The sequence below is a fragment of the Erinaceus europaeus genome, chromosome 7 (assembly GCF_950295315.1).
Source record: "Erinaceus europaeus chromosome 7, mEriEur2.1, whole genome shotgun sequence".
NCBI classification, from domain to species: domain Eukaryota; kingdom Metazoa; phylum Chordata; class Mammalia; order Eulipotyphla; family Erinaceidae; genus Erinaceus; species Erinaceus europaeus.
The window spans coordinates 56,565,788-56,593,512 of NC_080168.1; the positions used below are offsets into that span (position 1 = coordinate 56,565,788).

At 40.6% G+C, this 27,725-nt stretch overlaps 1 protein-coding gene across 27 annotated transcripts in view; it reads left to right on the forward strand.

Annotated features, from left to right (window-relative positions):
- PLEKHA5 (pleckstrin homology domain containing A5) overlaps positions 1–27,725 on the forward strand; it is a 297,283-nt gene that overhangs the window by 5,200 nt on the left and 264,358 nt on the right. Inside the window, exon 4 of one of the 27 annotated variants that reach the window (XM_060194468.1) lies at positions 956–2,665. The exons of the other annotated variants lie outside the window; for them this stretch is intronic. Coding sequence (XP_060050451.1) covers positions 956–1,106 — 151 coding nt within the window. The 3' untranslated portion in view covers positions 1,107–2,665. Of the gene's footprint in view, positions 1–955; positions 2,666–27,725 lie in introns of those variants that run through there. 27 annotated transcript variants of the gene reach the window in all.

The window sequence follows — 27,725 nt, forward strand, 5'->3', positions numbered from 1 at the left end:
AGGGTCATTGTGGGTTGCAGAAGGTGGAAGGAAGGTCTAGCTTCTGTAATTGCTTATTTTTAATTTTTTTTTAATTTTGGGGAATTAAGACTTAAAAGAGAATGCTTAAATACAGAGATTGGTTAAAATGTTAATAGTTCATTGATAAAAACAGGATCTTAACCAAGTGCACCTTTATTTCATTGAGTGTAGTAAGGATTTTTGCTGACTGACATTTTAAAAATCATGCTGTATTTCCATTGAATCATTATTACTTGTATGGTTTAGGTATTTTTAGAGTGATATTTATATAAAATGTAATTTTATATAAATTTTTGTAGTAGGTATGAGGAATGCTTGGTTTGGGAGGTAAAAATAGAGAAAGCAGATGATATAGGAATGGAGTAGTTTCAGGATATGTGTCTCCTCTGGATATTTTTCACTTTTCTTTCCTTTGAAGATTATACTTTGCATCATCCTAATCTGAAGTGTTGAGTATAGTGCCTAGTCACCAAACAGTTTTCTGCTGGTTGTTTACATCCTGGATTAAATTGAGTTTATGTTACCATGAAAAAGGATGTTTCATGTTAGTGGCATAGTATTGCTATTTCAGGAAAAATGGCGGCTTCCCCCAGTGGGGTTCATATCTTTTTTAGTCAGTTTTAACTGTCATACAGTAGGCCTAGCTGATTTTATTTTACTTTTTTTTTTTTTTCAAAGATTTCATTTATTTATGCATGTGAAAGGAGGAAAGAAAGAAAGAACCAGACATCAGTCTGGTACATGTGCTGCTGGGGACTGAACTTGGGACTTCATGCTTGAGAGTCCAGTGCTTTATCTACTGCTCCACCTCCTGGACCACAAGGCCTAGCTGCTTTTATAGCACTATAATTCACATTGATATTCTAATTTCTGGGATTGTGACCATTCCTAGATAAATGTGTTTTTTTTTTTCTTTTTTATTTTTTTTTACCAGGGCACTGGTCAGCTGTGGCTTTTGGTGGTACGGAGGGATTGAACCAGAGACTTTGCAGCCTCAGGCATGGGAGTCTCTTTGCATAACCATTATGCTATCTACCCTCCGGCCCCCTAGAAGAATGTTTATTCAAAAGCACAAAATGTGCTAGATGTGTCTGTTTTAATTTAGCACTAAGCTGTTATAAGGATTTTTAGAATTGACAAGCTAGCTCTCCTGGTTAGTGTGCCCACTTTGTTATACATAGGATCCAGGTTTGAGCCCCACCTGTTCTCTCCCATTGTCTTTCTGTTTCTCTGTCTGAACAAATTGACCTAGAGTGGTCAAGCCTAGTGAGGACAAAAAGGAAGAGGAAGATTTTACTTTGTTGTTGTTTGTTTTGTTTTACTAGACTCTCTGATTAGATTTTCTTTTCATGTTAACTTAAATTAGAATATTGAGTGCCATATTAAGTAAGTTTTTGAGGAAACTGAGGACAATATTAAGAAATCTGGGAGTTGGGCAGTAGCGTAGCGGGTTAAGCGCACATGGCACAAAGCTCAAGGACCAGCATAAGGATCCTGGTTGGAGCAGGTGTCTGTCCTTCTCTCCCTCCTCTGTCTTCCCCTCCTCTCTCCATTTCCTTCTGTTCTATCCAACAAAGACAACATCAGTAGTAACTACAACAATAAAAAAAAAAAAAACCAAGGGCAACAAAAGGGAAAATAAATATTAAAAAATATTAAGAAATCTGTGATAATTTTATTTTAATTCTGAAGACATCTTTAGTGGATTTTAATCATGTGGTACTAATAGCTAATGATGACATCTAAAAGTAGTAATAAATAATTTATACTGTGGAAGTAATTTGTTCTCACATTGAGCTTATTATAGGAACATGTCACTCATTAAACTCCTTTTAAATGAAATAACCATTGATTTGCTGGAAGTTAGATTCTATTGCTTTTCCTTTCTGTGTTATATCAGAAGACTAATTTCATTTCTTTAGATTAGTTAAATCCCTAATGTAGAGTGTAACTTTTGCATTTTTTTCTTACTTGTATTGTTATGAGCAATTAGGGATGTTTCATCATTCTAATGTGATAGGACACTACTTTTCTCTTAAAATCAACCCTTTATAAAGTGCTTGCTCCTATATTATCAGGTCTGCATCTCATTTTAATTATCAGTGTAGTCAGAGGAAGTAGTATTTCCATTGTCTCACCTCATAATGAAATAAAAGAAGCATGCCTATGGAACCTGTAATTTGCAAAGGCACCAAGATGAGAAACTGCAGAAACGAAATGTATTTACAACATTCCTAGTAGAAGGATGGGAGTCAGGAATAGGAAAGTGATTAATGTTAGTGTTGACCGAGATTCCTGATCAAATGAGAAGAAAAGGAGGTTGATGCAATGAGCAGGGTGTACTTTGTCCATGGTAAGAGGGAAGGTGGAAAGGCCAGTCAAAGACAAGCCAGCACTTTTGTTGCTGATCCTGTGATCCAAGGAAAAATCCTTTAGCAAGGAGGCAGCCAGACCTAAAGAACTTGAGTTATTTTTGCTTTGGTTCCCAAGTGAGGTATATTCTACTCTCCAGTTATTTTTCTCCCAAAATGTTGCTTTTTCAAAATGGCAGATGATCAAAAAAAATTTCTTTGTATGTTATTTTGGTGTGTTTGATGTTGATGACATCTTTTTGGGCAGTAAGGAAAAGTGTAGCTGGAGAAAATCTGGATTTAAAACAGATATATTACCTTATTTTAAAATCACTGATTTTAATTTTATTTATTATTATTACTTTTAAAATATTTATTTTATTTATTTATTAGTGAGAAAGATAGGAGAGACAGAGAAAGAACCAGAGTTCTGCTGGCATATGTGCTGCCAAGGATTGGACTCAGGACCTCATACTGGGAGAGCCCAATGCTTTATCCACTGTGCCACCTCCCATACCATATTTTAAAATTATTTATTTATGCATTTATTTATTGCCAATGAGGGCTATCACTAGGGCTTAGTGCCTACACAGTAACCATACCGGTCCTGGTGGCCTTTATTATTATTATTTTTGTCTTTGCTGATAGAGGGAGAGAAAATGAGAGGAGAGATACCTGCAGCACTGCTTCTCTGCTTCTGAAGATTACCCCTTTAGGATAGAACCCACATATTGGTGCATAGTAACTATGTGTGCTCTACTGGGAGGCTTTTTCTTCTTTCTTTTTGATAGAATGAGACAGAGGGAGAGAGGGGAAATGAGAGACACAGAGAGAGATGCTTGAAACACAGTTCCACTGCTTGTGAAATTTCTTCCTTTTTAAAAATTTATTTTTATTTATTTTGGGTAGAGACAAAATTTGAGAGGTGAGGGATAGATAGGAAGAGAGACAGATACTGCAGCACTGATTCACTGCTTGTGAAGCTTCTCTTTGCTGGTAGGGACCAGGTCGTTGAACTCAAGTAACCCAAGTCCTTACACATTGTAGTATGTGTGCTCAATCAGGTGTGCCACCACTCTGCCCCCTGAAGTTTGTTGCCTACAAAGTGGGGAACCAGGGTTTGAACAGAAGTTCTTGAGCTTAGTAATTGTACACTCTAGTGGATGAGCTACCATGTGACCTGTTACTTTAATATTCTCAAAGACTTTGGAACTCAGTCTTCATATCTTTAATCTAGGCTGATTGGAGAAAGTGACTTTTAAATCCCACCTCACTTTTCACTTCTTTTGAATTCTACGTTATCCTTGGGAGATACAAAATATCTTTTTTTTTTAATATTTATTTTATTTATTTATTCACTTTTGTTGCCCTTGTTGTTTTATTGTTGTAGTTATTGTTGTTGTCGTTGTTGGATAGGACAGAGAGAAATGGAGAGAGGAGGGGAAGACAGAGAGGAGGAGAGAAAGAGAGACACCTGCAGACCTGCTTCACCGCCTGTGAAGCGACTCCCCTGCAGGTGGGGAGCCGGGGTTCGAACCGGGATCCTTATGCCGGTCCTTGTGCTTTGCGCCACCTGCGCTTAACCCGCTGCACTACAGCCTGACTCCCACAAAATATCTTATAAAACAATGACTTTGGTGGCAGGAAGAGATGGCATAGGAAATACGGAGTTACTTAGCTTTCTTCTGTTTAAACAGTTTCAGCTTTGAAGTGTGACATATGCATGTGCTTTCTTTTGCTGCACTGTTGCACATCTTCTCTGCAGACCTGCATGCAAAGCAATAAATAATGTCAACAGAGGACCTGTTGATTTGAATAATCCATTTACTTTGTCCACTTTTTTGCTTTTGTTTTTTGCAGTTGATTATAAGAAAAGTTTGTGGGTTGGGGGGGCTGGGTGGTGATGCACCAGGTTAAGTGCTCAAACTTATTGTGTACAATAAGGGTTCGAGCTCTTGCTCCCCACCTGTGGGGGGGGGGAGGATGACACTTCTTGAGGTGAAGTAGATCTGCAGGTATCCTTTCTCAATTCCTCTCTATCTCCCATCCCCTTTCTATTTCTCTCTGTTCTATCAAATAAAAACAGGAGGAAAGAAAGAAAGACAAGAAGGAAAAATTTAAAAAAGGAAAAAAATGGCCTCGGGAGTGGTGGGTTCATAGTGCCAGCACCAAGTCCCAGCAGTAACCATGGCGGCAGTAAATAAACAGACAAGTATTTAGCACAATAGCCTACCAAAAAAAGTTTGCAAATGTATAACAGAAAATTTATAGTAGGAAGTATAATTTACTTTAGTTTTATATAACCTTCATATGTTAATACTTGAAATTTTGTTACATATCTTAAACATAAATATCAAACACTAATTTTTCTGGGAAAAGTAGTATTTCTGTTTACCTCAAGCTTCTCAGCCTCTGAAGTTATTTTGTTGAGTGTGTGTATGCATAAATAACTTAAAAACTGAGTTTGAGCTTGACTGAGTTTCCATATTGCCCTTTAAAACTTAATTCATGCTGTTTATCTTCAGGAGGAACGTTGAAAATTACCAGTGACTTTTAGAACATCAAGTATAGCTTCAAATATTTAAATAACTTAGCTCATAAAGTACAGGAGTTAATCGTATATATTTGGAAGGTATAAAGCTTTCTGCTTACTCCTTGAAAGTATTGCTTAATGACTCTGTAATGATAGGTCATGGCAGCTTAAAATGGATGTGTCATGGACTCTTCTTTGTGCTTCAAAGCTTCTAAGATGGTTAACTTCAAGTGTCAAGTAAATCTTAAAGCAGTATTCTCTAAATAGTGAGAAGCTCAAAGCCTCTGCAGGTCATAAGATAGTGTGCATATTTTATGAAGTTACCTTTTTGTAGTGCTTTTTTCCTTAAGATTTCAACTTGTGAAAATTGAATTTTCTCTGACATATGCAAATAGATCAGTGACATTTCTTTTTCAGTTCCTGCACTAGCTGCATCTAGCCATACACTAATTCTACTAGGAAGTAGACACTTAAGGTTGCAGGTGATAAAAAATTATTTCTTCATAGATGATCCTGAGTGAAAATATGAGTGAAGATAGAGAACACAACATAACAAGAATATTAAAGTATATTGCTATGTACTTACTTGAAAGTGTTTGGTCTATTAGTGCTGTACTGTTACTGGGTATTGATTACTATGTAATATATTACTTCGGGAAATTCATTCTGTTTTTCATATTAGTAACAGAACTTTGGGCTGTAATATATAATCCTTAAGTTTGTAAAGCACTTTATGCTGATTTACTAGAAAAATACCTATGAACTATATCTTGGACTTTCAAGGAATTTGTAATGTAGAGACAGGCATGCAGTGGATTTAAAGAGGGGAAAAAATGGTGTGCGGAAAACAGAATCGTTTAGCACTAGGTGCTTGAGCATAGCATTAAATAAATTAATTTTCACAATAGCCTTTTATTGTTATCTCCCCCCCCCCCCACACTTGTTTTCTGTAAGAAAAGTTAAAGGCCTATTCACTGTTACTCAATTTAAGATCTTTGGGCTCAAGCTCCTCTATGCCTAAAAATACAAGGCAGTGTCTCCTTAAGTTGATTGTTTGGGGTTACTGTATAGAAACCAGTATTGTGGTTAGGTTAGTAGGTCAACCTACAAACGGAAGCTTGGTTAACCTTCTAAAAACCCATTGACAGGTACTACCTTACCAGGTCTTGGGATTTGGCCACTCCTTTTATTTTATTATTATTATTATTTAAATATTTATTTATTCCCTTTTGTTGCCCTTGTTTTTTTATTGTTGTAGTTATTATTATTGTTGATGTTGTCTTGTTGGATAGGACAGAGAGAAATGGAGAGAGGAGGGGAAGACAGTGGAGTGAAGGATAGACACCTGCAAACCTGCTTCACCACTTGTGAAGCGACTCTCCTGTAGGTGGGGAGCTGGGGGCTTCAACTGGGATCCTTACGCCAGTCTTTGAGCTTTGTACCGCCTGTGCTTAACCCGCCATACTACCGCCCGACTCCCTGGCCACTCCTTTTATATACATCATTTACACAATAGGGCCATGTAATTGTCAGACACTAACACAGTAGAGACTTTGCCTTCCTGGAGCCTACTTTCTAGTAGGAGAAATAGACATTAAAACAAATAAACATGGACCTTTTAAGTGGCACCTTCCTATTTTATCCAATTGGAGAGCATTCTGTGACAGACTGAAATATTCACCTTAAGTAGGAGTGTTGCCATGATATCTTGATTCAAGATGGGGATGCCAGGACTTCCATCCACAGTTTCTTTTTTCTCTTTCTTTTTTTTTTTCTTTTTCTTCCTTTTAACCAGAGCATTGCTCCGCTCTGGCTTATCGTAGTGTGGGGGACTGAACCTGGGACTTTAGAGCCTCAGGCATGAGAGCCTATTTGCATAACCATTATGCTATCTACCCCTGCCACCAGAGAGTTTCATAGTAAAATCCTACTCTTTATTTTGGCCCTAGGATCACTGCCTAAGCAGGTGTCTTAGTGTTGTGTTCTTGGAGTCCCCTTGATTCCTTAATGCCTGTCATCTAGACTAGTCAGTCTTCAGGTTGTTGGACAAATGACCTCTAATGCTGCTGCTTGTTGATAGTTCCTGAAGAAACTGTGGTGGGGGGAGGGGTAAAGGAGGGGCTAATGAGTTTTATATTTATTTTTATCACTGGGGCTTGGCACACTAGGAATCCACTGTTTCTGGGTTTTTTTCCATTTTATTGGATAGGACAGAGAGAAATTGAGAGAGATGGGGAAGATAAAGAAGAAAGAGAAAGACAAACATCTACAGACCTGCTTCACCATTTGTAAAGTGCCCCCCCCTACAGGCAGGGAATCGAGGCCTCAAACACCGGATTCTTGTACTTAGTACTGTTAGTGATTAACTGGAGGGCCACTGCCCGCCCCCCCCCCCCAAGCTTAAGAGATTGCATTTGAGAAACTCCCCCCCCAGCCTTTGTCTCTGTCTTTCTGTATTTTATTTTATTTATTATCATTTTATTTTACCAGAACACCACTCAACTTTGGATGTTATTCTCTAAACGTATATGTTCAGAAAGGGAGAAAAAATTAAGAGTAGACTCAAACTCTAATTTGAAGGGACATATGTCCCCTTGTGTTCATAGCTGCATCATTCACAATAACCAAAGTGTGGAAGCAGTCTAAATGCTCACCGACAGATGACTGGCTAAAGGAGTTATGGGATATATATTCCATGGAATACTACTCTGTAATAAAAAAGATGATATTATGTCCTTTGGGACAAAATGGATGGAATTAGAGTTGATCATACTTAGCGAGATAAGTAGAGATGAAAGCCAGCTACTGAATGGTTTCACTCGTGTCTGATCTAGAGAACTGATGCACATAAACCTACAAACAAACAAAAACAAGCAAACTATTTCTTTTTTTTAAAATATTTATTCCCTTTTGTTGCCCTTGTTTTATTGTTGTAGTTATTGATGTTGTCGTTGTTGGATAGGATAGAGAGAAATCAAGAGAGATGGGGAAGACACAGGGGGGAGAGAAAGATAGACATCTGCAGACCTGCTTCGCCACCTGTGAAGCAACTCCCCTGCAGGTGGGGAGCCGGGGGCTCGAACCAGCATCCTTATGCTGGTCCTTGCGCTTTGTGCCACCTGAGCTTAACTCACTGCACTACTGCCCTACTCCTGCAAACCATTTCTTAAGACTTTCGACAACTAGGGTGGTTATCTTTGGGAGATGGGAGGGTAAAGGCACAACTTTGGTGGTGGATGTGATGTAAAACTGTGGTCTTAAAATATTGTAACCCACTATTAATCACGGTTAAAAAATGAAAAGGGGAGAGGGAGAAATGAAGAGTAGAAAAAGCTAATGTGACTGGGAGGAGAGAGTGGGACACAGCCCTACTAACCGATCCAGTGTTGACCCAGTGAAAGACCAGGGTTTTCCTTTTCAACCTTTGCTAGCAAACGCTATGTTCCTGTGGTTTTTCCATTTTTCTACAACAAATAAGTACATGTTGAGGTTAAAGGTGGAAGGTTCATGCATTCTCATATAAATTGGAGTTTGTAAAGAAAAGATGAGGAAGAGAGACAGACTAGACAAGGTTGCCCTAGAAAGGCTTGGAGGAAGAGGCTGAATCAGAGGGTGTGGATGGAATTCAGATGGGTTGATATAAATGACTTGTGGATAAATTACCTTGTTGGTAGTTAAGGTAGAAAGTGCTAATATAATGTGGGCTAAGATAGGTCTACTTTCTTGGAATTGTGTTTTGTTCTGGTCTTTGAATATTGTGTTGACATTTTGTTTTGTTTTGTTTTTATTTTTAAGTTTTTTTTATTTTTAAATTTTTTAATCTTTATTTATGTATTGTATAGAAACAGCCAGAAATTGAGAAGGAAGGGGGAGATAGGGAGAGAGACAGAGAGAGACCTGCAGCACTGCTTCACCACTTGTGAAGCTTTCCCCCTGCAGGTGGGGAATGTGGGCTTGAACCTGGCTCCTTGTGCACTGTAACAGGTGCACTAGTTTTTGTTTTCTAAGGAAGTGACTGTAGATGACTTTTGTATCACAGGAACAGAGTACATTGTTTCTTTTAAAAAATATTTATTTTCCTTTTTGTTGCCCTTTTTATCATTGTTGTGATTATTATTGTTGTTGTTTTTGATATTGTTGCCAGATAGGACAGAGAGAAATGGAGAGAGGAGGGGAAGACAGAGAACAGAGAGAAAGATAGACACCTGCAGACCTGCTTCACCACATGTGAGGCAACCCCCCTGCAGGTGGGGAGCCGAGGTCTTGAACCGGGATCCTTAGGCTGGTCCTCGAGTTTCGCGCAATGTGCGCTTCACCTGCTGTGCTACAGCCTGACCCCCAATATATATGATTTTATTTATTTATTTATTAATGGGAAGGATAGAAGGAGAGAGAGGAAGAACTAGACATCACTCTGGTACATGTGCTGCCGGGGATTAAACTCAGGACCTCATGCTTGAGAGTCCAGTGCCCCATCCACTGTGCCACCTTCTGGACCACAGAGTAGAAATTTTTTAATATGGGCGGTATAATAAAGAGGAGGCAAGCCTCCAGCCTAAAAGACCAGTTTGGGGTATGTTGCTGTCATCTGTTGCTGTCATTCAAGTTGACTGCTTGAATCACGCTGGTGGCAGCAGAAATGGAATGAAAGGTAAGGAGACCATTGATCAAGGATATTAAAGAGGAGTTTGACAGGCTTTAGGAGTCTTACTGAGCTGGGAGGTTGACAGAGAGAAAGGTCAAAAGTTCCTCAAAGCTTTTGCATCTAAATGGCTTCATGATGTCCTCTTGACCTGAGTCTAAGGGTATAGAGGGTGGGGGTGGGGGATCCCCATGTGGAGTTATTAGGGATGATTTGCCTTTCAAACTGCTCATCTTGAGAGGGTGTTTGGGTGACAGTTAAGGCTTTTTTAGGTGCCTGAAATCTGACCTTTCCAAAGCACTCTTAGTCAGCAATTTCTTTTGTTCCTCCCTTGTGAGTAAGAAGCATAGAGCACTGGAATTGGCGTATTGCACCAAAGTAAAAGACTCTGGGATGGGTGGATGGGAGAATACAGATCCAAGAAGGATGACAAAGGACCTAGTGGGGGTTGTATTGTTATATGGAAAACTGGGAAATGTGATGCATGTACAAACAATTGTATTTACTGTTGAATGTAAAACATTAATTCCCCAATAAAGAAATTTAAAAAAAAAAGCAGCACAGAGCCCTCTCCACCAGAAATCTTCTCAGCTACTTAAATGACTAGCCTTGTATATCTGCCTCCATGCTGAGGGTGTCACATCCATCATTTGGTTATTGATCAGCAAATACTTCTTGCTTGTTTGCTGTGCTGACGACTGCTTTAGTCTCTGTCAAAGAAACAGACTTGGACTCAGCTCTTCAGGAGCTTACAGTTAAAATAATGGGAGAGAGTGATGCAATAGAAACATATTAATTGCAGGCTGTGATAAGTGTGTGGTGTGTTCATGTTGAATTAGTGGGAGAGACAATAATAAGATAATCACAAATTGGAGGCCCTAATAGCACTTTGAGGATTACTTCATGCTTTGACCAGATACATTGAGAGGTCTAGGCCCCAGCTTTCTCAGGAAACAAACAAACAAGAAAAAAGGAGTAAGCCTACTTTCTGGGAATTTTAGCTGTCAAATTGACAGAGTAGATGAGAACAGTTTAGAGTTGCATGGAAGATGGAATATATAGAGGATCCTTGGTGTTCCAATGGGGCTCTGTATACCCTGAACACAAGTGTTGTCATCCCTGGGGTGAGGTTGGTGTGGTGTAGACATTTAGGAAAAAGGAAAATTGCTTTCTGCCATCTGCCAGACAGCAAAGCTTACAGTGAACTCAATTATTTCAGTTTTGGTGGCAAGTCATTCATTCATTCATTCATTGATTCTGTCTTCTTTTCACCTCTCTTCAGTACATTATTGAATTCTCAGTTTTGTGCCTTTATAACTGGAATATAACAGTAGACAGAGAGGACCAGAAAACAGTCACCTCTCTGGGGAGTTGGGCAGTGGGAAAGAAATACCAGCCAGAAATTTGAAACACAAGTGAATTTATTTCATTATGTGTAAGAACTCACAAATGCTCTAAGGGTGAGGAGGGTCAGAAAAGGAGTGATGAAAAAGAGCTTGGGGGAGACGGGGGGGGGGGGAGGGTGGACAAAGGAAGTGAAACCAGAGAAGGACCCTGCTGGACTGTGCTGGCCCCCATTGGTTGATATAATAAGCTCAGACTGAGTTCACATATTATAGTGTGCAGGGACCCGGTTCAAGCCCCCAGTCCCTACCTGCATGGGGATGGAGAGGGACCTTCATGAGTGATGAAGTAGTTGTAGGTGTCCCTCTGTCTCTCTCCCTCACTGTCTTCTTCCCTCTCAATTTCTCTCTCTCTCTTTCTCTTGCCTCTAGGGTTATCGCTGGGGCTCGGTGCTTGCACTACAAATCCACTACTCCTGTGGCCATTTTAAAAAAAATTTCGGTGGGTATGACAGAGAGAAATTAAAAGAGAGAGAGAAAATTAGACACCTGTTGACCTGCTTCACCACTTGTGAAGCAACCCCCACTTCACGTATGGAGCTGGGGCTCAAACTGGGCTCCTTGTGTGGATAGTATGTGCACTTAACCCTGTGTGCCACCGCCCAGCCCCCAATTTCTGTCTATCTGTGGAGATGGGGAACCATAGAAGTCTGACCAGAGGAGACATTTAATCCTGGTTCACCTTTTTTTTTAAATTTTTTAAATTATTTTTATATTTATTTATTTATTTTCCCATTTGTTGCCCTTGTTGTTTTTCATTATTGTTGTAGTTATTGTTGTTATTGATGTCGTCATTATTGGATAGGACAGAGAGAAATGAAGAGGAGGATGGGAAGACAGAGAGGGGAAGAGAAAGATAGACACCTACAGACCTGCTTCACCACCTGTGAAGCAACTCCCCTGCAGGTGGGGAGCCGGGGGCTCGAACCGGGGTGCTTATGCCGGTCCTTGTGCTTTGCGCCACGTGTGCTTAACCCGCTGGGCTACCGCCCGACTCCCCCTGGTTCACCTTTTGAGGTCAGTCTGCTATGTTGAGATGAGATTTCAGGGCAGTTAGTGGATTCTGTTCCTCTATCAGTGCCTTTCATATTTTTTCCTTCTTAGCATTTCACAGGATTAGGATTAAATATTTAATTGTATGATTACCATATTTCTTTTAAGGTGTCAGTGATTATTAGTCATCATTGGTTTAATAACAGCTTTTCAAAGAAGTAAAGAGAGAGACATGATCATATTAAGTGAACCCCTTGATCTTTATTTCAGAAACATATGTAAGCATGCTTTCAAAGTACATGTTAGAATAAGACAACACAGGTCTAATTCTGATTTGCCTGTGTCCCGTGTGATAGTTGAGCTTCATGAAAGTCAGTATTTTTTTTTTATTGTTCATTGCTCTGTTTTTAATTCCATGACATCCAGTTGAACACACAGTTAGCGTGTGTAAAGACCCATGTTCAAGCTCTGATCCTGACCTGTGGGGAGAATGGGGGGGGGGGGAAGCTTCACAAGTCATGAAGCAATGCTACAGGTCTCTCTATCTCCCCTTCCCTCTTGCTTCCTCCATGCCATATCATATTAAACAATAATAAATGAAGATTTTTTTAAAAAGTCCTTAAGGGGGCCAGCTGGGCAGTGGAACACCTGGTTAAGTGCACATAATACTATGTGCCCGGATCCGTGCAAGGATCTGGGTTCAAGTCCCTGCTCTCACTTGCAGAAGGGACTCTTCACATGTGGTGAAACAGGTCTGCAGGTGTCTCTATCACCCCTCCCCTCTCAATTTATCTCTGTCCTATCCAATAAAATAGAAAGTGGGGGATAGGGGAGAAGGCTGCTGGGAGCAGTGGAATCTTAGTGCCAGCACCAAACCCCTTTGATAGCCCTGAAGAGAGAGAAAAAAAAAAAAAGCTCTAAGAAAACCTTTTAGATCTTTAACCTAAAAGGTAAGATTTCTTTTCTCAAATCTAGAAATGTGAGACACACTCTTTGGCCACCTTGGATCACAAGTTCACTACTGTGAACAGACTGTTGTGCTAGTGATCAGTAATTTTCTGACCTACCCTGAAACTGAGATCTGAGTTAGTAAGTCTTCCAGTAACCACGTGATTAGAGAGAAAGGCTTATTACACCTCAATAGGTGTAATATTATTCCTCAATAGGAAGTTGAGCTGTGAAAAAAATGGGGAGATCAGAAGTTTACTCCACCTCCCTTGCCATACTGGTCTTAGTGCTAAAGGTCAGAAATGCAGTGCACCTGAACATCTAGAGTCTTCTACTAAGAAATGACAGCATCAGTTGCTGACAGTCTTGGAGGAGGCTTCTTGCCTTCCACTACAGAGGGAGTCATTAGAGATTTGAAGGATGGTTCAGGCCTGGGCCTAGGAGAATGAAGAAATAGTTTCGAATTCTGATGAAGAAGGAATAGAAGCCATTCGGGTGGAGTAAATGTGATTGAGGAAACCAACTTTGCTTTAGTGAAGGTGACTGTTGGAGAACATAGGAATATCAAGCTTGTAACAAGTACCTGGTTGAGTGCACATGTTACAGTGCTCAAGGATCTGGGCTCAAGCCCCTTGGTCCCCATCTGCAGGGTGGAAAAGAGGTATTGCACCAAAGCAAAGGACTCTGGAGAAGGAGGAATGGGGACAGGATCAAGAGATATTGGGATCCTTTTGGGTCATCTATATACCAATCAAAGGGAGATGAGAGGTTGTGTCATGTTTTAAAGACTATGCTCTAGACCATTAACCCCCTAATAAAATTAATAATAAATACATTAAACAAAAACAGCAAACTTTTCTCTCCATTCTCCTTGCAGACAAGGAGCCTGAATTCAAGCCATCATGCTTTTGTGTTGTTCCTAGAAGTTCCCTAAATCATGGCCACAAAAACATGTGCTTCCTTTGTCCGTGAGCAAAACAGCATATTCTTGGCATAGATGCATTTGAACCCTCATGCCACCATGCTCTCAATCACACACCCTTGATGGTACTCTCAAAAGAAATGCGCTTCTGGGCCACAGTTTTACTAGGAGGTTGTGGACCTGTGCTTCCCCATTTGCACTCTCTCTTTTGTATCTTGGTCTTGTGGTCTCTCTTTCTAGTGCTCCCTCTCCCTTGCAAAGGTGCCTCACAGCTGGCCATAGACCCTCACTGATCCACCCGCACAGTAGACCAGTCATGATCCATCTGCTTCTACTGAAATTGGCCCTACCCCCATCAGAAATTACTTTCCAGTCAGTATCAGCTTTAGTAATACCTACCTGCTACATACTTCTCATAGGTGCTCTGCAGGACCCCCCCCCCCCCCATTCCTTTCAGATGACTTAAATTCTCTACTTGGATTATTCCTTTTTACAGGCATGACATTTTAAAATGAGAGAATTTGCCTCTGAAATGAAAAAGTTCTGGGCTTCATATCAATATTAATTCCAACAGCTTTCTGCTGAACTTGGCTGAAGGTACATATAATACCTGCTATATTAAAGATCTTTTATGAAGCCACACAACCTAAAATTTGAAACTGTGAAGTCATGAAAAGAAGCAAGAAATTCCTTGCCACCCCTTTTTTTTAAATTGCTGTAGTCATTATTGTTGTTGTTATTGATGTCGTCATTGTTGGATAAGACAGACAAATGGAGAGAGGAGGGGAAGACAGAGAGGGAGAGAAAGATAAGACACCTGCAGACCTGCTTCACTGCCTATAAAGCGACTCCCCAGCAGGTGGGAAGCCGGGAGCTCGAACCGGGATCCTTACGCTGGTCCTTGTGCTCTGCGCTATGTGTGCTTAACTGGCTGCGCTACTGCCGACCCCCACCCCCCTTTTTTTTAATAGAAGGCAGTAACAGAGGCAAAGTGACATATAGGCGAAACTTCAGTGTGAATTGTTTCTTTCAGTCAGAAGTTTGCCTAATGTATATGGTTGTTTGAAAAACTTCTCCATCACAGTATGGGGATAGTCTAAGGGTGGTATTAAAAGGAACTGACAAAGAAATGTCAGAAAATAATTTCAAGTCAAATAATGGGTATGATTAGATATTTGGGTCTCATCTCTGGTACTGTTATATTGCATGTCCTCATGTCATATATTTATTCAATAAGACATTTTTAATAACAGTATGATGTTCTGCCTTATGAATATATAATAACTTAATCATTCCTCTATTTTTAGATGACTCTTGCTTCCAACTTACTGCTTTGGGCAAAGAAATCCTTTTATAATGTTTCTTATCTGCTTGTCTGTTTCTTAGAATTATTGGGAAAGGATATGCAATCGGCCTGCGTGGTGGTGCACCTGGTTGAGCTCCCAGTCTCCACCTGCAGAGGGAAAGCTTTGTGAGTGGCGAAGCAGTGTTGCAGGTGTTTCTTGTCTCTCTCCCTCTCTGTCAGCCCCTTTCCTCTTGATTTCTGGCTGCCTCTATCCAATAAATAAATAAAGATAACACAAAACAAAAATAAAATAAATGGCTTACTTATATTTTACCAAATGGTTCTTTAGAGTATTTGTAAAAATTTGTTTTCTCCCTGCATTTTATGAAAGTTTATGTAATATGAATCTTATTTCCTGTTTCCCCATACCTGCAAATACTCTGGATTGGATATACAATTTAAAAGTAACTGAGAATCTCATGTGGTTTTTATGAATGATTCAGATAGTTTGGAGCAGAGATTGATTAGTCTTTCTTTATATTTATTTATTTATTTATTTATTTTTATGCCTCTAGGATTATCACTGGGGTTCGGTGCCTGCAATGAGTCCACTGCTCCTGGAGGTCATTTTTTCCCATTTTGTTGCCCTTGTTGTTGTTGTTATTGTTGCCATTGATGTTGTTGTTGTTGGATAGGACAGAATAATCGAGAGATGGGAAGACAAAGACAGGGAGAGAAAGAAACCTGTGGACCTGCTTCACCACTTGTGAGGCAACCCCCTTGTGGGTGGGGAGCCGGGGATCCTTATGTGCTTCCCGCCATGTGTGCTTAGCCCACTGTGCTACGGCCTGACCCCCTGATTAGTCATTCTGTCATCTGTTGCTATTTAACAATCCCTACTCCCACCCTCTCCCCCAAAATAACCAACCAACCAAAACTTCATGACCTAAAACAATAGTTTGTAATTTCTCACATTATTGGGTTAACTGTGTTCAGCTGGGCCACTCACTCTTCCTTCCATTCCCTGTGGTGTAACTGAGGTCATTCTTGCCCATGTATTCAGTTCAAACTTGACTGTAGCAGAACTGTGTAGTGTCTCTCATTGTGGCTTCTTATAATTTAGTGAACTGGGTTTTAGCATGACAGCTGCGTTCTAAGAGGGGACATTTCAGGAGGACAAGACCCCATTGTGCAAGTGCTTCTAAATCCTCTGGTTGCACCACGCGTGCTCTGCTTGTTCATGTTCTGTTGGCTAACACAAGCTGCTTGACCAAGGCTAAACTCAAAAATGTGAGAGAACTATTCAAGTACATAATAAACAGCAGGAATTATGGGTTTGTTGCAGGCTCTTGATGCAATGCATTACCAGTGGTAGTAAAGAGGTTTGAGCTAGTATTGTAATTCTAATCAATAAACAATAGTGTGGGACAATTCTGAAGTTTGGAGACTAGTGTGTGGTTCAGTAGGAAAGCAGTTGAGATAAGCTAGTGATTTTGCCAAGGTTTAAGTGAGGAGGTACATCAACTGGTATATTTGCCATTCTTAATTTCACATCTATGGACTAATATCATAGAACCAAAAATTCACAAAGTGAAAGCAATCCATGAGGGCTGGGGAGATAGTGTAATGGTTCTGCAGACTTTCATGCCTGAGGCACCAGTGGTCCCAGATTCAGTCTTCCACACCACCATAAGCCAGAGCTGACCAGTAGCCTGGTGAAAGAAAAAGAAGGAGGAGGAGAAGAAGGAGAGAAAGTAGAAGCAATCTGTGAACTTGTGTGTAAGCCCAAATCGTTTAAAAAACTTAACTGAATAATTAATTTTTTTTTTTTTCCTCCTCCAGGGTTATTGCTGGGCTCACCATGAATCCACCACTCCTGGAGGCCATTTTTTTCTCCCTTTTGTTGCCCTTGTTGTAACTTCGTTGTGGTTATTATTATTGCCCTTGTTGACGCAATTAGTTGTTGGATAGGACAGAGAGAAATGGAGAGAGGAGGGGAAGACAGAGAGGGGGAGAGAAAGACAGACACCTGCAGACCTGCTTCACCGCCTGTGAAGCAACTCCCCTGCAGGTGGGGAGCCGGGGCTCGAACCGGGATCCTTACGCCGGTCCCTGCGCTTTGCGCCACATGCGCTTAACCCACTGCCCGACCCCCCTGAATAATTAATTTTAAAGCTTTTTTTCATCCTGGCTTTATTTTGACAGCGGATATAGTTGGTAGTCTAAGAAACCAACTACAGATGGATAACTAGGTAGGTGGATGTGTGTGCATGTATATGATTTTTTTGGTGCATGATGGAGTGGTCGGCTTGACCTTTGGATTAACATATGTGTTTTAAATAATAGTTATGACAAGTGATATTTATAAGCAGGTGCTGCAACACTGCATTTCAAGGGATAGTTACAGGACAGTCACTTGATAAGCACCATGGAGTTTCCATTTATGCTTTTCCCTCCCATCCTGTCCCTTACTCCTGTTTCTTTGGATTAACAGAACTACTGCAGGGGCTGGATGGTAGCTCACCTGGTAAGCACACGTCATGCACAGTGATCTGGGTTCAAGTTCCTGTCACCACATAAGAGTACCTTCAGGGGGGAAGCTTCACAAGTGATGGAACAGTGCTGCAGATGTCTCTTTTTCTCTCTCTCCCTATCTCTTGGCTCCTATAAAAGAATGGCCACTGGGAACAGTGGAATCATTCTGCAGGCACCAAGCCTCACTGATAACCCTCGTAGCAAAACAAAAACATACCATTCCATACATCTTATATCAAAAATATGTTTGTCCTATATGTACTTTTTAATTTAATGATTATCTCAACTCTTCTCATATTAGTAGATACAAATTACATAGTACATATTAGTAGTTCAACAGCTGCAAAAATGTGCTGTAGTTGCTGTATCCCTGTTGTTGGACATTTAGTTTTTTCCATTTCCTTTTCTCTTCCTTCTTCTCTTCCTCCACTTCTCCTCCTCCTCCTTCTTCTTTTAAAATTTATTTCTGTTAAATCTTTAACACTAGAGAAAGAGGAAGAGAGTGAGAGAACCAGAGTATCACTGGCACATATGATACCTGATATCAAATTCAAGACCTCATGTTTTCAAGTCTAATGCTGTAACCATTGCTCTGCCACCTGGGCCTTTTTTTTTTTTCCTAGTTTCTGGAAACATCATAATAAACATACTTACATGTAAACTTTGTGGTCATGTGTAGAAACATTGGTTAAGGGTCTGGGAGGTGGTGCAGTGGATAGAGTGTTGGGCTCTCAATCAAGAGGTGTGACTTTGATCCCTGGGATTGATTGCACATAGCAGAGTGATGCTGTCTTCTCTTTCCTCTTCTCTTTCACTGATAACTGTTTTCTTGTCTTTTTTTAAAAAGATAGCAGATGTATTTGTTAGATGTAGAATTGCTGGCTTAAACTATGCATTTATCTTTGAATAAGTCTAGTAAAATCCTAAATATCACAAGCAGGGGCCAGAAGTAGTGAGACAATCAAAGCACATAATTGTAAGATCAGTGAAAAAGAGTACTTTTCAGTAAATCCATAGGATGACCAAAAAAAGGAAAAGTGATGAAAATGTAACATGCTGTACAAAACTAGTTGTATGATGATTCAAAAAGCTCCAAATGATAACTACATTCACTTCCTAAATTCTTCGGGCATTGGGCTGAGCCAGTCTGACTATTAGAGCCATCTGACTGTCTCTTTAAGATTCATTTGTGATTTTTACTATTTGTGGTTTACGCTTTGATCATATTTCCTTGAAAAACTCTTTGCCACTTTGTCTTCACATCAACCATTGCACAGTATTAGCCTCTTCTGTGCCCTTGCCCAGTACCTGGCATTGTCAAAATTTAGTTCTGGCTAATCTAATGAGGAGAAGTGAAATTTTGTTTGAATTTGCACATTCCTAATTTCTGCCAGGCTAAATTTTTTGCTATTTTTTCACTGGGGCTCAGTGCCTGCACTAGGAATCCACTGCTCCTGGAAGCCATTTTTTTCCCTTTTTGTTGCCCTTGTTGTCATTATTGCTATTGTTGTTGGATAGGACAAAGAAAAATTGAGGTGGGGGGGTAGAGACAGAGAGGGGGAGAGAAAAAGACAGACACCTGCAGACCTGCTTCACTGCTTGTGAAGTGACCCCCCCCTCCCCCGGAGGTGGGGAGGCAGGGGATTGAACTGGGATTGTTACTACGGGTCCTTGCACTTTGCACCATGTGCACTTAACCCACTGTGCTACCGCCTGAGTCCCAATTGTTTTATTTTAGCTTGCATTTTTGGTGCTTGGACTAGTTATCTTAGTAGAGATCACCAGAATATGTTGGTTGTGAGAGTTACTATGCATAGGAGTTATTATATGTGTTACCTTTAGAATAATGTGGATGCATTACTGTCAAACAATGTCTTCTATGCCTGTTTTCTTATTTTATTGTGATTTAGAAATACATGTAAAGGGCTAGTGTATAGCTCAGTGGCAGAGCATTTGCTTCCCATGTAGGAAGTCCTGGGTGAGACCCCAGCATCTTTACACAAAAAATGTGTGAGATTCAGGGTCCTGTGTACTGCTTCCCCCACCCCCCAGGTGGAAAATCGAGTGTACATCCATGGTTGAAAGCATTCGTCCAGTACACAATATGGCTTACCCCCTTTATAGGCCAGTTCAGTTTGCTAGGAGGAACATGCCCTGGCTGTGACCCCAATGTGCATATTTCTAGTCTGAGGATGCTGAGTGCTGTAGTGAGGTGGAAAGTAGCAGCAGGTCAGACCTTTGACTCTTATTACTTCTGTCAACCATGTTACTCTGAAAAATGGGTTTAATGGCATTATGTATCAGTTTCTTCACACATACAATCATGAGAATAGTTGTTGTTTTTGCCCATTTTATAAACTTGTGAGTGAACTGATGCCAACAAACTTGAGAAAATCTGGTCTAGATAAGAAATGCACGTGTATTTCTATAGTAAGTTGATAATATTGGGTATATATCATCACAAGCTCACAAGCTTCCATGCTATTTCTGCTGGAAAAAGTGCATAACATGCACCGGCTATTAATAATGGTTTATAGAATTTGTTGTTAAATCTTTATCTTGTGCAGATAGTAACCTTTTGAAGGCAGGAGCTTTACAAATAGTAGTCACAAGTGTTTGTTGGTAATGGAATAGTACACTTTTCATGATATTTTTTATTTATTTAAAAGTATTTTATTGGGGACCCGGCGGTAGCGCAGAGGTAGCCACACATGTACGAAGAACCTGCATAAGGATTCCTGTTTGCTTCTCGATCGGTGAGGCAGGTCTGCAGGTGTCTGTTTTTCCCCCTCTCTTGATTTTTCTCTGTCCTATCCAACAACAACAGCAATGACAACAATAATAATAACAAGGGCAACACAATGGAAAAAATGGCCTCCAGGAGCAGTGGATTTGTAGTGCAGGCACCGAGCCCCAGCAATAACCCCGAAGGAAAAAAAATTTTTTTGTTGTTGTTAATGATTTGTAGTTCCACACAACACCCTCCCTTCAAAGTCTGTGTCTCCCCATCCCCCCATTACTACCATAGTTTCTAACAAAGTCTGTGACAGTTTGGCTACACTTTTTGTTTTCTTTTCAAGTCTGTGTGCTTCAATTATTATCTGTATTCCACATGAATGAAACCACCAGTAGTTTGCTTTCACCTCCTTACTTCACTAAGCATAAATACATATTCCTTAGGATGTTGTTTTCTGTTTAAGAAAGTCCTGTGATTAAGGCATAAAAATGAGTTTATTTGCAAAATGCCGAGAAGCACAAAGGAAGATTTTCTTTACAGAGTAAAGTAGCACTTGCTCAGAGCAGCAGGAAAAAAAAAGAGGAGTCTCTAACTTGAATATTTTCTCTAGTTTGGTGAGGAGTTCATTAGAGACTGTGAAAAGCATGGGCGGGGCAGACCTGAAATGAAAGAGAACCAGTGCAGGATATAAGTGTACCCAGGAGTGACTATGGAAATGCAGTTTTGAATCTATGTTACTGTTTTTAAACACTACATATGCTTTTAGAATCACTTTGAAATGAATGAATTTAACCTCTCAGGCACATTGTTATTGTCTGTAAAAGAGGAAGAAGCGAAAGAGCTGAGCCCTTTATCATTAGCAAAGGAGAAAATTGAGATCATGACTGTTAGTAGTTAGATTTGCAATGTATGAGGTGTGTTAAAAGCCGGGTTCTGTACGGGTGGGGGGGGTAGTTGGGTGGGGGTGGGGGCCCTCAGGCTGTGTGAGTGGACCAGGGGTAAGAGCTGTGGGTGAAGGGCCAGAAGAGGTCACATTCCTTCTGAATACTCTCCTCTGCCCTCTCATTTGACTCTCAAAACAACCCCACAGGGTAGGTAGCAGGGCAGGCCTACTCTGGTTGGAGTCACTGAACCTTTTATACTCACTGAGTGGGAAGGGGGGAATGTGGCTTGGAAATTCACATCAACTTTCAAAAACTTAGTCACTTCAACTTTGAGGAGGTAGAAGTCTGGGAACCGAAAAAAGAAGGAGAGACAAGACGTCTATGAATGTGAAAAAATAGGTTTCTCGGGAGTTGGGTGGTAGCACAACAGGTTAAGCGCATGTGGCGTGAAGGACCATTGTAAGGATCCGGGTTCAAGCCCCCGGCTCCCCACCTGCAGGGGAGTAGTTTCACAGGCAGTGAAGCAGGTTTGCAGGTATCTATCTTTTTCTTCCCCCTCTGTCTTCCCCTCCTCTCTCCATTTCTCTCTGTCCTATCTAACGACGACATAAATAACAACAACAATAATAACTGCAACAACAACGAAAAGCAACATGGGCAACAAAATGGAAAATAAATAAATAAATAAATAAGACTTTTTAAAAAAAGGTTTCTCAGATATACTTCATTAAGAAATTTGCATTGTGGTGGTATAATGCATTAGATTATAATGGTATGAAGCATTAGATTCTCAAGCATGAGGTCCTGAGTTCAGTCCCCAGCAGCATATGTACCAGAGTGATGTCTGGCTCTTTCTATCTCTCTTCTCTCCTCCTATCTTTCTCATTAATACATAAGTAAAATCTTAAAAAGAAAAAAAAAAAGAAATTCCTGGGGTTCCACGTCCAGTGAAGAAATAGTTACAGAAGCCAGAACTCCCATCTTCTACACTTCCAAAATTAAAAAAAAAAAAAGAAAGAAAGAAAGGAAGAAAGAAAGAAAGAAAAGGAAAGGAAAGGAATTTGGATTTCAAAATAGAATCATACAAGGGCAAGGGAATCACAGCTTCCGTCTCCCCCCTCCCATTCTCCACACCCCGCAAGAAATCCTAGGTCCATTTCAAGCATTCACTTTAATCTAGATTTTTACAATATTCAATCTAACCCTCATTATTCTTACATAAATGATTTCAACTTCAGCTGCTGTTTCTCTTTCAGTCGACCTGCAAAGCAGCTCTAAACTGAAAGCAAGCAGTGTTATTGGTGGAAAAAGTGAAATCCTCTGGGGTTCTCTGTCTGTTTTGTAAATAATAGCTGCTGCCTAACCTGCTGAACACCCTGAAATTAAAATACTTCGGTCTTCAGCTCCAGGTCCTCAAAAACATTAAAAGAGAAAGGTACAAGATTATCTGAGCTGAATAGATTTGATTACTCTTGCTGTATAGCAGACTACCCCCAACTCAGTGGCTTAAAACAATAACTGTTACTGTGCAAGGTCCCTGTGATGTCTGAGCAATTCCTCTGGTGACTTGTCAGAGATCCAGCTATATAGTAATAGGCCTCCTTTCTGGTGATCTGGGCTGTATGGGGACAGCCTTGTCTGGAATGGTGAGCCATGCTCTCTTCAGACTGTCCTGCCAAGCTTTGCTCTGTCTAGTCAAGTGAATAAAAGTGCTATGGGTCTCCCCAAACTTGGACTAAGAATCAGACTGCATCAGTCCTCTGCTCCTTGGTGTCCAGAGAGAAATCACATACCAGCTCAGATTCAAGGGCAAAGGAAAAAGAATTAGTCCAGGGACTGGGTGGTGGTGCATCAGGTAGAATGCACATTATAAAGTGCACAAGGATATGTGTGTGTGTGTGTGTGTGTGTGTGTGTGTGTGTGTGTATCTGGGGGGAACTTCACAATTGGTGAAGCAGTGCTGCAAGTGTCTCTCTTTCTCCCTGTCCCCCCCATTGCTCTCAATCTCTGTCTCTATCCAAAATAAAATATTTTAAAAAGGGGGCCAGGTGGTGGCGCACCTGATTGAGTGCACATGTTACAGTGCTCAAGGACCCAGGTTCGAGTCCCCGGTCCCCACCTGCAGGGGGAATGCTTCACGAGTGGTGAAGCAGAGCTGCAGGTGTCTCTCTGTCTCTCTCCCTCTCTATCACTCCCTTCCCTCTCAATTTCTAACTGTCTCTATCTAACAAATAAAGATAAAAATATTTTTTAAAATCAGAATTATCAAAAGGTATAGTAAAAATTAGAAAAGAAAAGAAATGCAGTCCATCTTTTTAAATTTTGTTGTTGTTGTTGTTATTGATGTCATGGATGTTAGATAGGACAGAGAGAAATGGAGAGAGGAGGGGAAAACAGAGAAGGGGAGAGAAAGTTAGACACCTGCAGACCTGCTTCGCTGTCTGTGAAGCGACTCCCCTGCAGGTGGGGAGCCAGGGGCTGGAACCAGGATCCTTATGCTTTGTGCCACGTGTGCCTAACTAACCCGCTGCGCTACTGCCCGACTCCTTGCAGTCCATCTTTTGAGGAAGGATTGAAAACAAGGGAAGGATGGAGAGGTAGACTTTTTTTCATCCAGATGCCTGAACCCAACTGTAGTTGATGGTTTCTCTGTCTCAGTTATAGAGTCATATTCTGTCTTGGTCACACTGCTAAAGCTTGTAGTTCTTGGCTTGTGTAAGAAATTAAGTCTGCCTATGTGTCTTTTCTTCATTAGAACAGTTTCTGACTCCTGTAGAACAGGGCTCTCTCTCTCTCTATATATATATATTTTTCTTTTTCCCTTTTTGATGATGTGATCATTTGGTTTGTTAGTTGCCTTGGAACCACGCCAGTTCTAAGGTTCAGAATGACCTCTCGTTGCTCTTGTGAGGGATGGAGAAGATCAGTGTGTTTGTGGGAAGGCTCACATCCTAAGCCCATTGGACAGCTTGTTGGCATTTGGCATTGTCTCAATTTCTTATTTAGTTTTTGGTTGGTTGTCTCCTAACCCCTCCCTAAACTAGAACAGGGACATTCTCTGACCTATTCACCCCTGAATTCTTAGTGCTTTGAACAGTGTCTTACTCTTACGAAATGATCAAATTTTGTTGAACATTTGTAATAAAAAAAAAAATTGTGGTAGATCAGTGACTTGTTAAAATAGTGTTACATCCAAAGTCTCTGTACACTGTGGACCCTCATTGCTTATTTATTAATTTATTATTTTTAAGTTTTATTTTGGATGGAGATAGAAATGGAGAGGGGAGGGGAAGATTAAGAGGGAGCGAGACAGACACACCTGCAAGACTATTTCACTGCTCATGAAGTTTCGTGCTGATAAGGACGGGGCGGGGTGTGTGTGTGTGGTTTGTAGCTGGGCCCTTGCACACCTGGACACTGATTGTTTATGGAATCTTTACGGGGAGATGGGTGATGAGAACGCAGAGAAAGTGATTAGATTGGAAAACACAAAGGTATTTCTTCCCCTCTTCCTCCACCTTCCTCCTCCTCCTCCTCTTCTCCCTCTTTCTCATTTTTTCCTTCTCCACCCTCTTCCTCCTCTCCCCCCTCCATCTCTCCCTCTTCTCCTCCTCCCCTTCTCCCCCTACTCCTCCCCTCCTCCCCCTCTCCCTTTCTTCTCCCTCTCCTTCCCTCTTCCTTTTCCCCCTCCTTCTCTTCTTCCTCCCCCTCCATCTCCCCTTCCCCCCTCCCCTTCCCCTCCTCCACCTTTTATCAGAACACCACCCAGCTTTAACTATTGGGGCGCTGAACCTGGGATTTGTCAGTTTGTGGGTCCTCTGTTTTATGACTGCACATCTCTCTAGCCCACAGTTTTTCCAGTGAATGCAATGAAAGACATCTGAGCAGTGTGGTAAATTGGTTGAACGATAGATAGTTTGATAGATAGTTTGATTCCATCTGGGAAGGATGAAGACATCTGATAGTTTCCAAGAGCAGAGAATCCACACAGGCATTCTAAGAATTTGGGGTTGTGTTTATTGCATTGTGATGACTGAAGTAGCCATTTCAGATATGCCAGGGTATGGGTTTAAGGGATTCCTGGGGTAAGGGAATGAATGAATGAATGAATGAATGAATGAATGAATGAATGAATGAATGGCTTAGATACTGGAAGGACTTTGAGGAATAGGGAATAATAAAGAGTCTCGGGGAAGTTCCTAGCAGTCTAGGTATTGTGGGTGCTGCTTTGAGAAGAGGGAGACAGTATGATTAATGGCTTTTTTGCCTGGAGTTCTGAGGCCCCAAGTTCAGTTCCAGGCACAACCATAAACTAGAGCTGAGGAGTACTCTGTTCTCTGCCTGTTGTCTCTCTGTAGAGGTTGGCTGGATTGCTTTTCAGCAGACTCTTAGGAGAAAAATGACCCTGGGGGTAAAGGCCAGTCGGGTAAGGCCAGGGCTCACTTGCCCTGGAGTTTCTGGACGCTGATCTGCCTGTGTGAAGGTTTTGTACATAAACACATTGTGAACTCTTGGGCACTAGGAGTCTGCACTCTTTAACACCTATTGTGTTTTCATTGTAGGCCTTTTAGGGTATTTTAAGTATCATTTTTTAATTAAGAATGGATTTTTTTTTCTAAGCCAAAGCTGAGTAATGTATCTGTATCATTCTTTCTGTTTCTCTTTCATTAAAATCAAACACTTTTTGTGGGTTGTAGATAGCATAATGGTTATGCAAAGAGGGTCTCAAGCCTGAGGCTCCAAAGTCCTAGGTTCAGTCCCCCCTATCCCCCACACACCTACCTAAGTGAGAGCTAATTGGTGCCCAGGTAAAATAATGGAATTTTTCAGAAAGGTATATTATTTGTGAACCAGAAACATTAACCATCCACATAAATACTAAAAGGCAATGATTTAACTTGTGTGGAGATATTTAGCCAAGTGATAAATCAAGTCTAAAACCCAAAGATGAGGATTTTTTGTTTTTCAGTCATACCTTGTTTGTACACTCATATGATAATTTAAACCTAATTTTTTCTTTCCTACTGCTAGTCACTTAGAAAGTTAAGAGTGTGGTGAACCAGAACAACATTTCATAATCTTTAAACCACAAGTTGCCCAATAGGCTGCAAAGTACGAATGACAGCAGTGGAAGGTTTTGCAAATTCCCAGAACCACCTGGTAATAATTTTAGGAGAAGCATTTGACTATAAGCTCATAAATAGGCACTGTGTAACATGAAGAATAATTAATAATAATTACTTTCTTGCCTTTAACCCTTTGGTCAGGCTTGTCCCATTGAAAGGAGCTAGACAGGTTAATCATAATCTGTATAATTACTCATGTAGTCAGGTAAGTTTATGCATTTAGCACTAGTTTAAATTCTGTGGGTCAGTGATACTTATTTTATTTATTCCTTTTTATGTGTGTTACTAAGATATTCTAAAAGTTGTTTTGGAGTTTTGTGTTTCATTGTGAAAATTTTAATGCCAAATGAATATAATATTTGCTGGACACAATTATAAGTGTATCCAGTGCACTTGATATTCACCTTTAGATATAGAAAATGTCTCACGTCTTTGAGACACACACACACCCCCTTCTGATACCCTCCCCCAGTAGGTAACATACTATCTTGAATGTTGTGTTTAATATTCTTATTTTTGCAGTGTATGTCTCAGTTCATACATAATGTGTGATTTAGTTTCTCCAGGCTTTTTTCTTTTGCCTGCCAAGGATTTTTGTGCCTGTATGATTCTACCACTTCCAGTCAAACCTTTCCCCCCCACCTCCCATCTTTTCACTTAGAAAGAGACAGAGGAGGAAAAGGAGAAAGAGAAATCTCACAGTACCACTTTACCATTCATGAGGTTCCCATGTGCTGCTGGGAACTTGCACCAAGGTCCTTGAACAATTGTCCTTAAGCATGGCAAAGTGTGTGCTCTTAATGAGTGAGCTATTTTCTGGTCCCATTCCAATTCTCCTGCCCCCCTCCCTTTTTTCAGATTTTATGAAAGTGATGCCATGCTGCATAGAATTTGCTTATTTTATTAAGTGTCTTATTCATAAGATTCATTCAGAATCGATGTGCTTTAATTTTTCTGATGGTATGATTTTCAGAGTATGATTATACTGCAATTTAACCATTTTTCCATTGACAGAGATTTGTTTCTTATTTTATGGTTATTACATTAACTCAACTGCATGCCTTCTTATGCATGTTTGCAAGAGTTTCTACCATATATGATCAGAAGTATCACTGAAGTAGTAAGTTGTGTTGTGCATCTCAATTATGGAAGGAATCTAAATGTTGGGGGTCAGGAGGTAATGCACCTGGTTAAATGCACATAATATGGAGCACTAGGACTCACAGAAGGATCCCCAGTTTGAGCCCCGACTCCCCACCTGCAGGGTGGGGTCGCTTCACAAGGGTTGAAGCAGGTCTGCAGGTATCTATCTTTCTCTCCTCCTCTGTCTTCCCCTTCTCTCTCA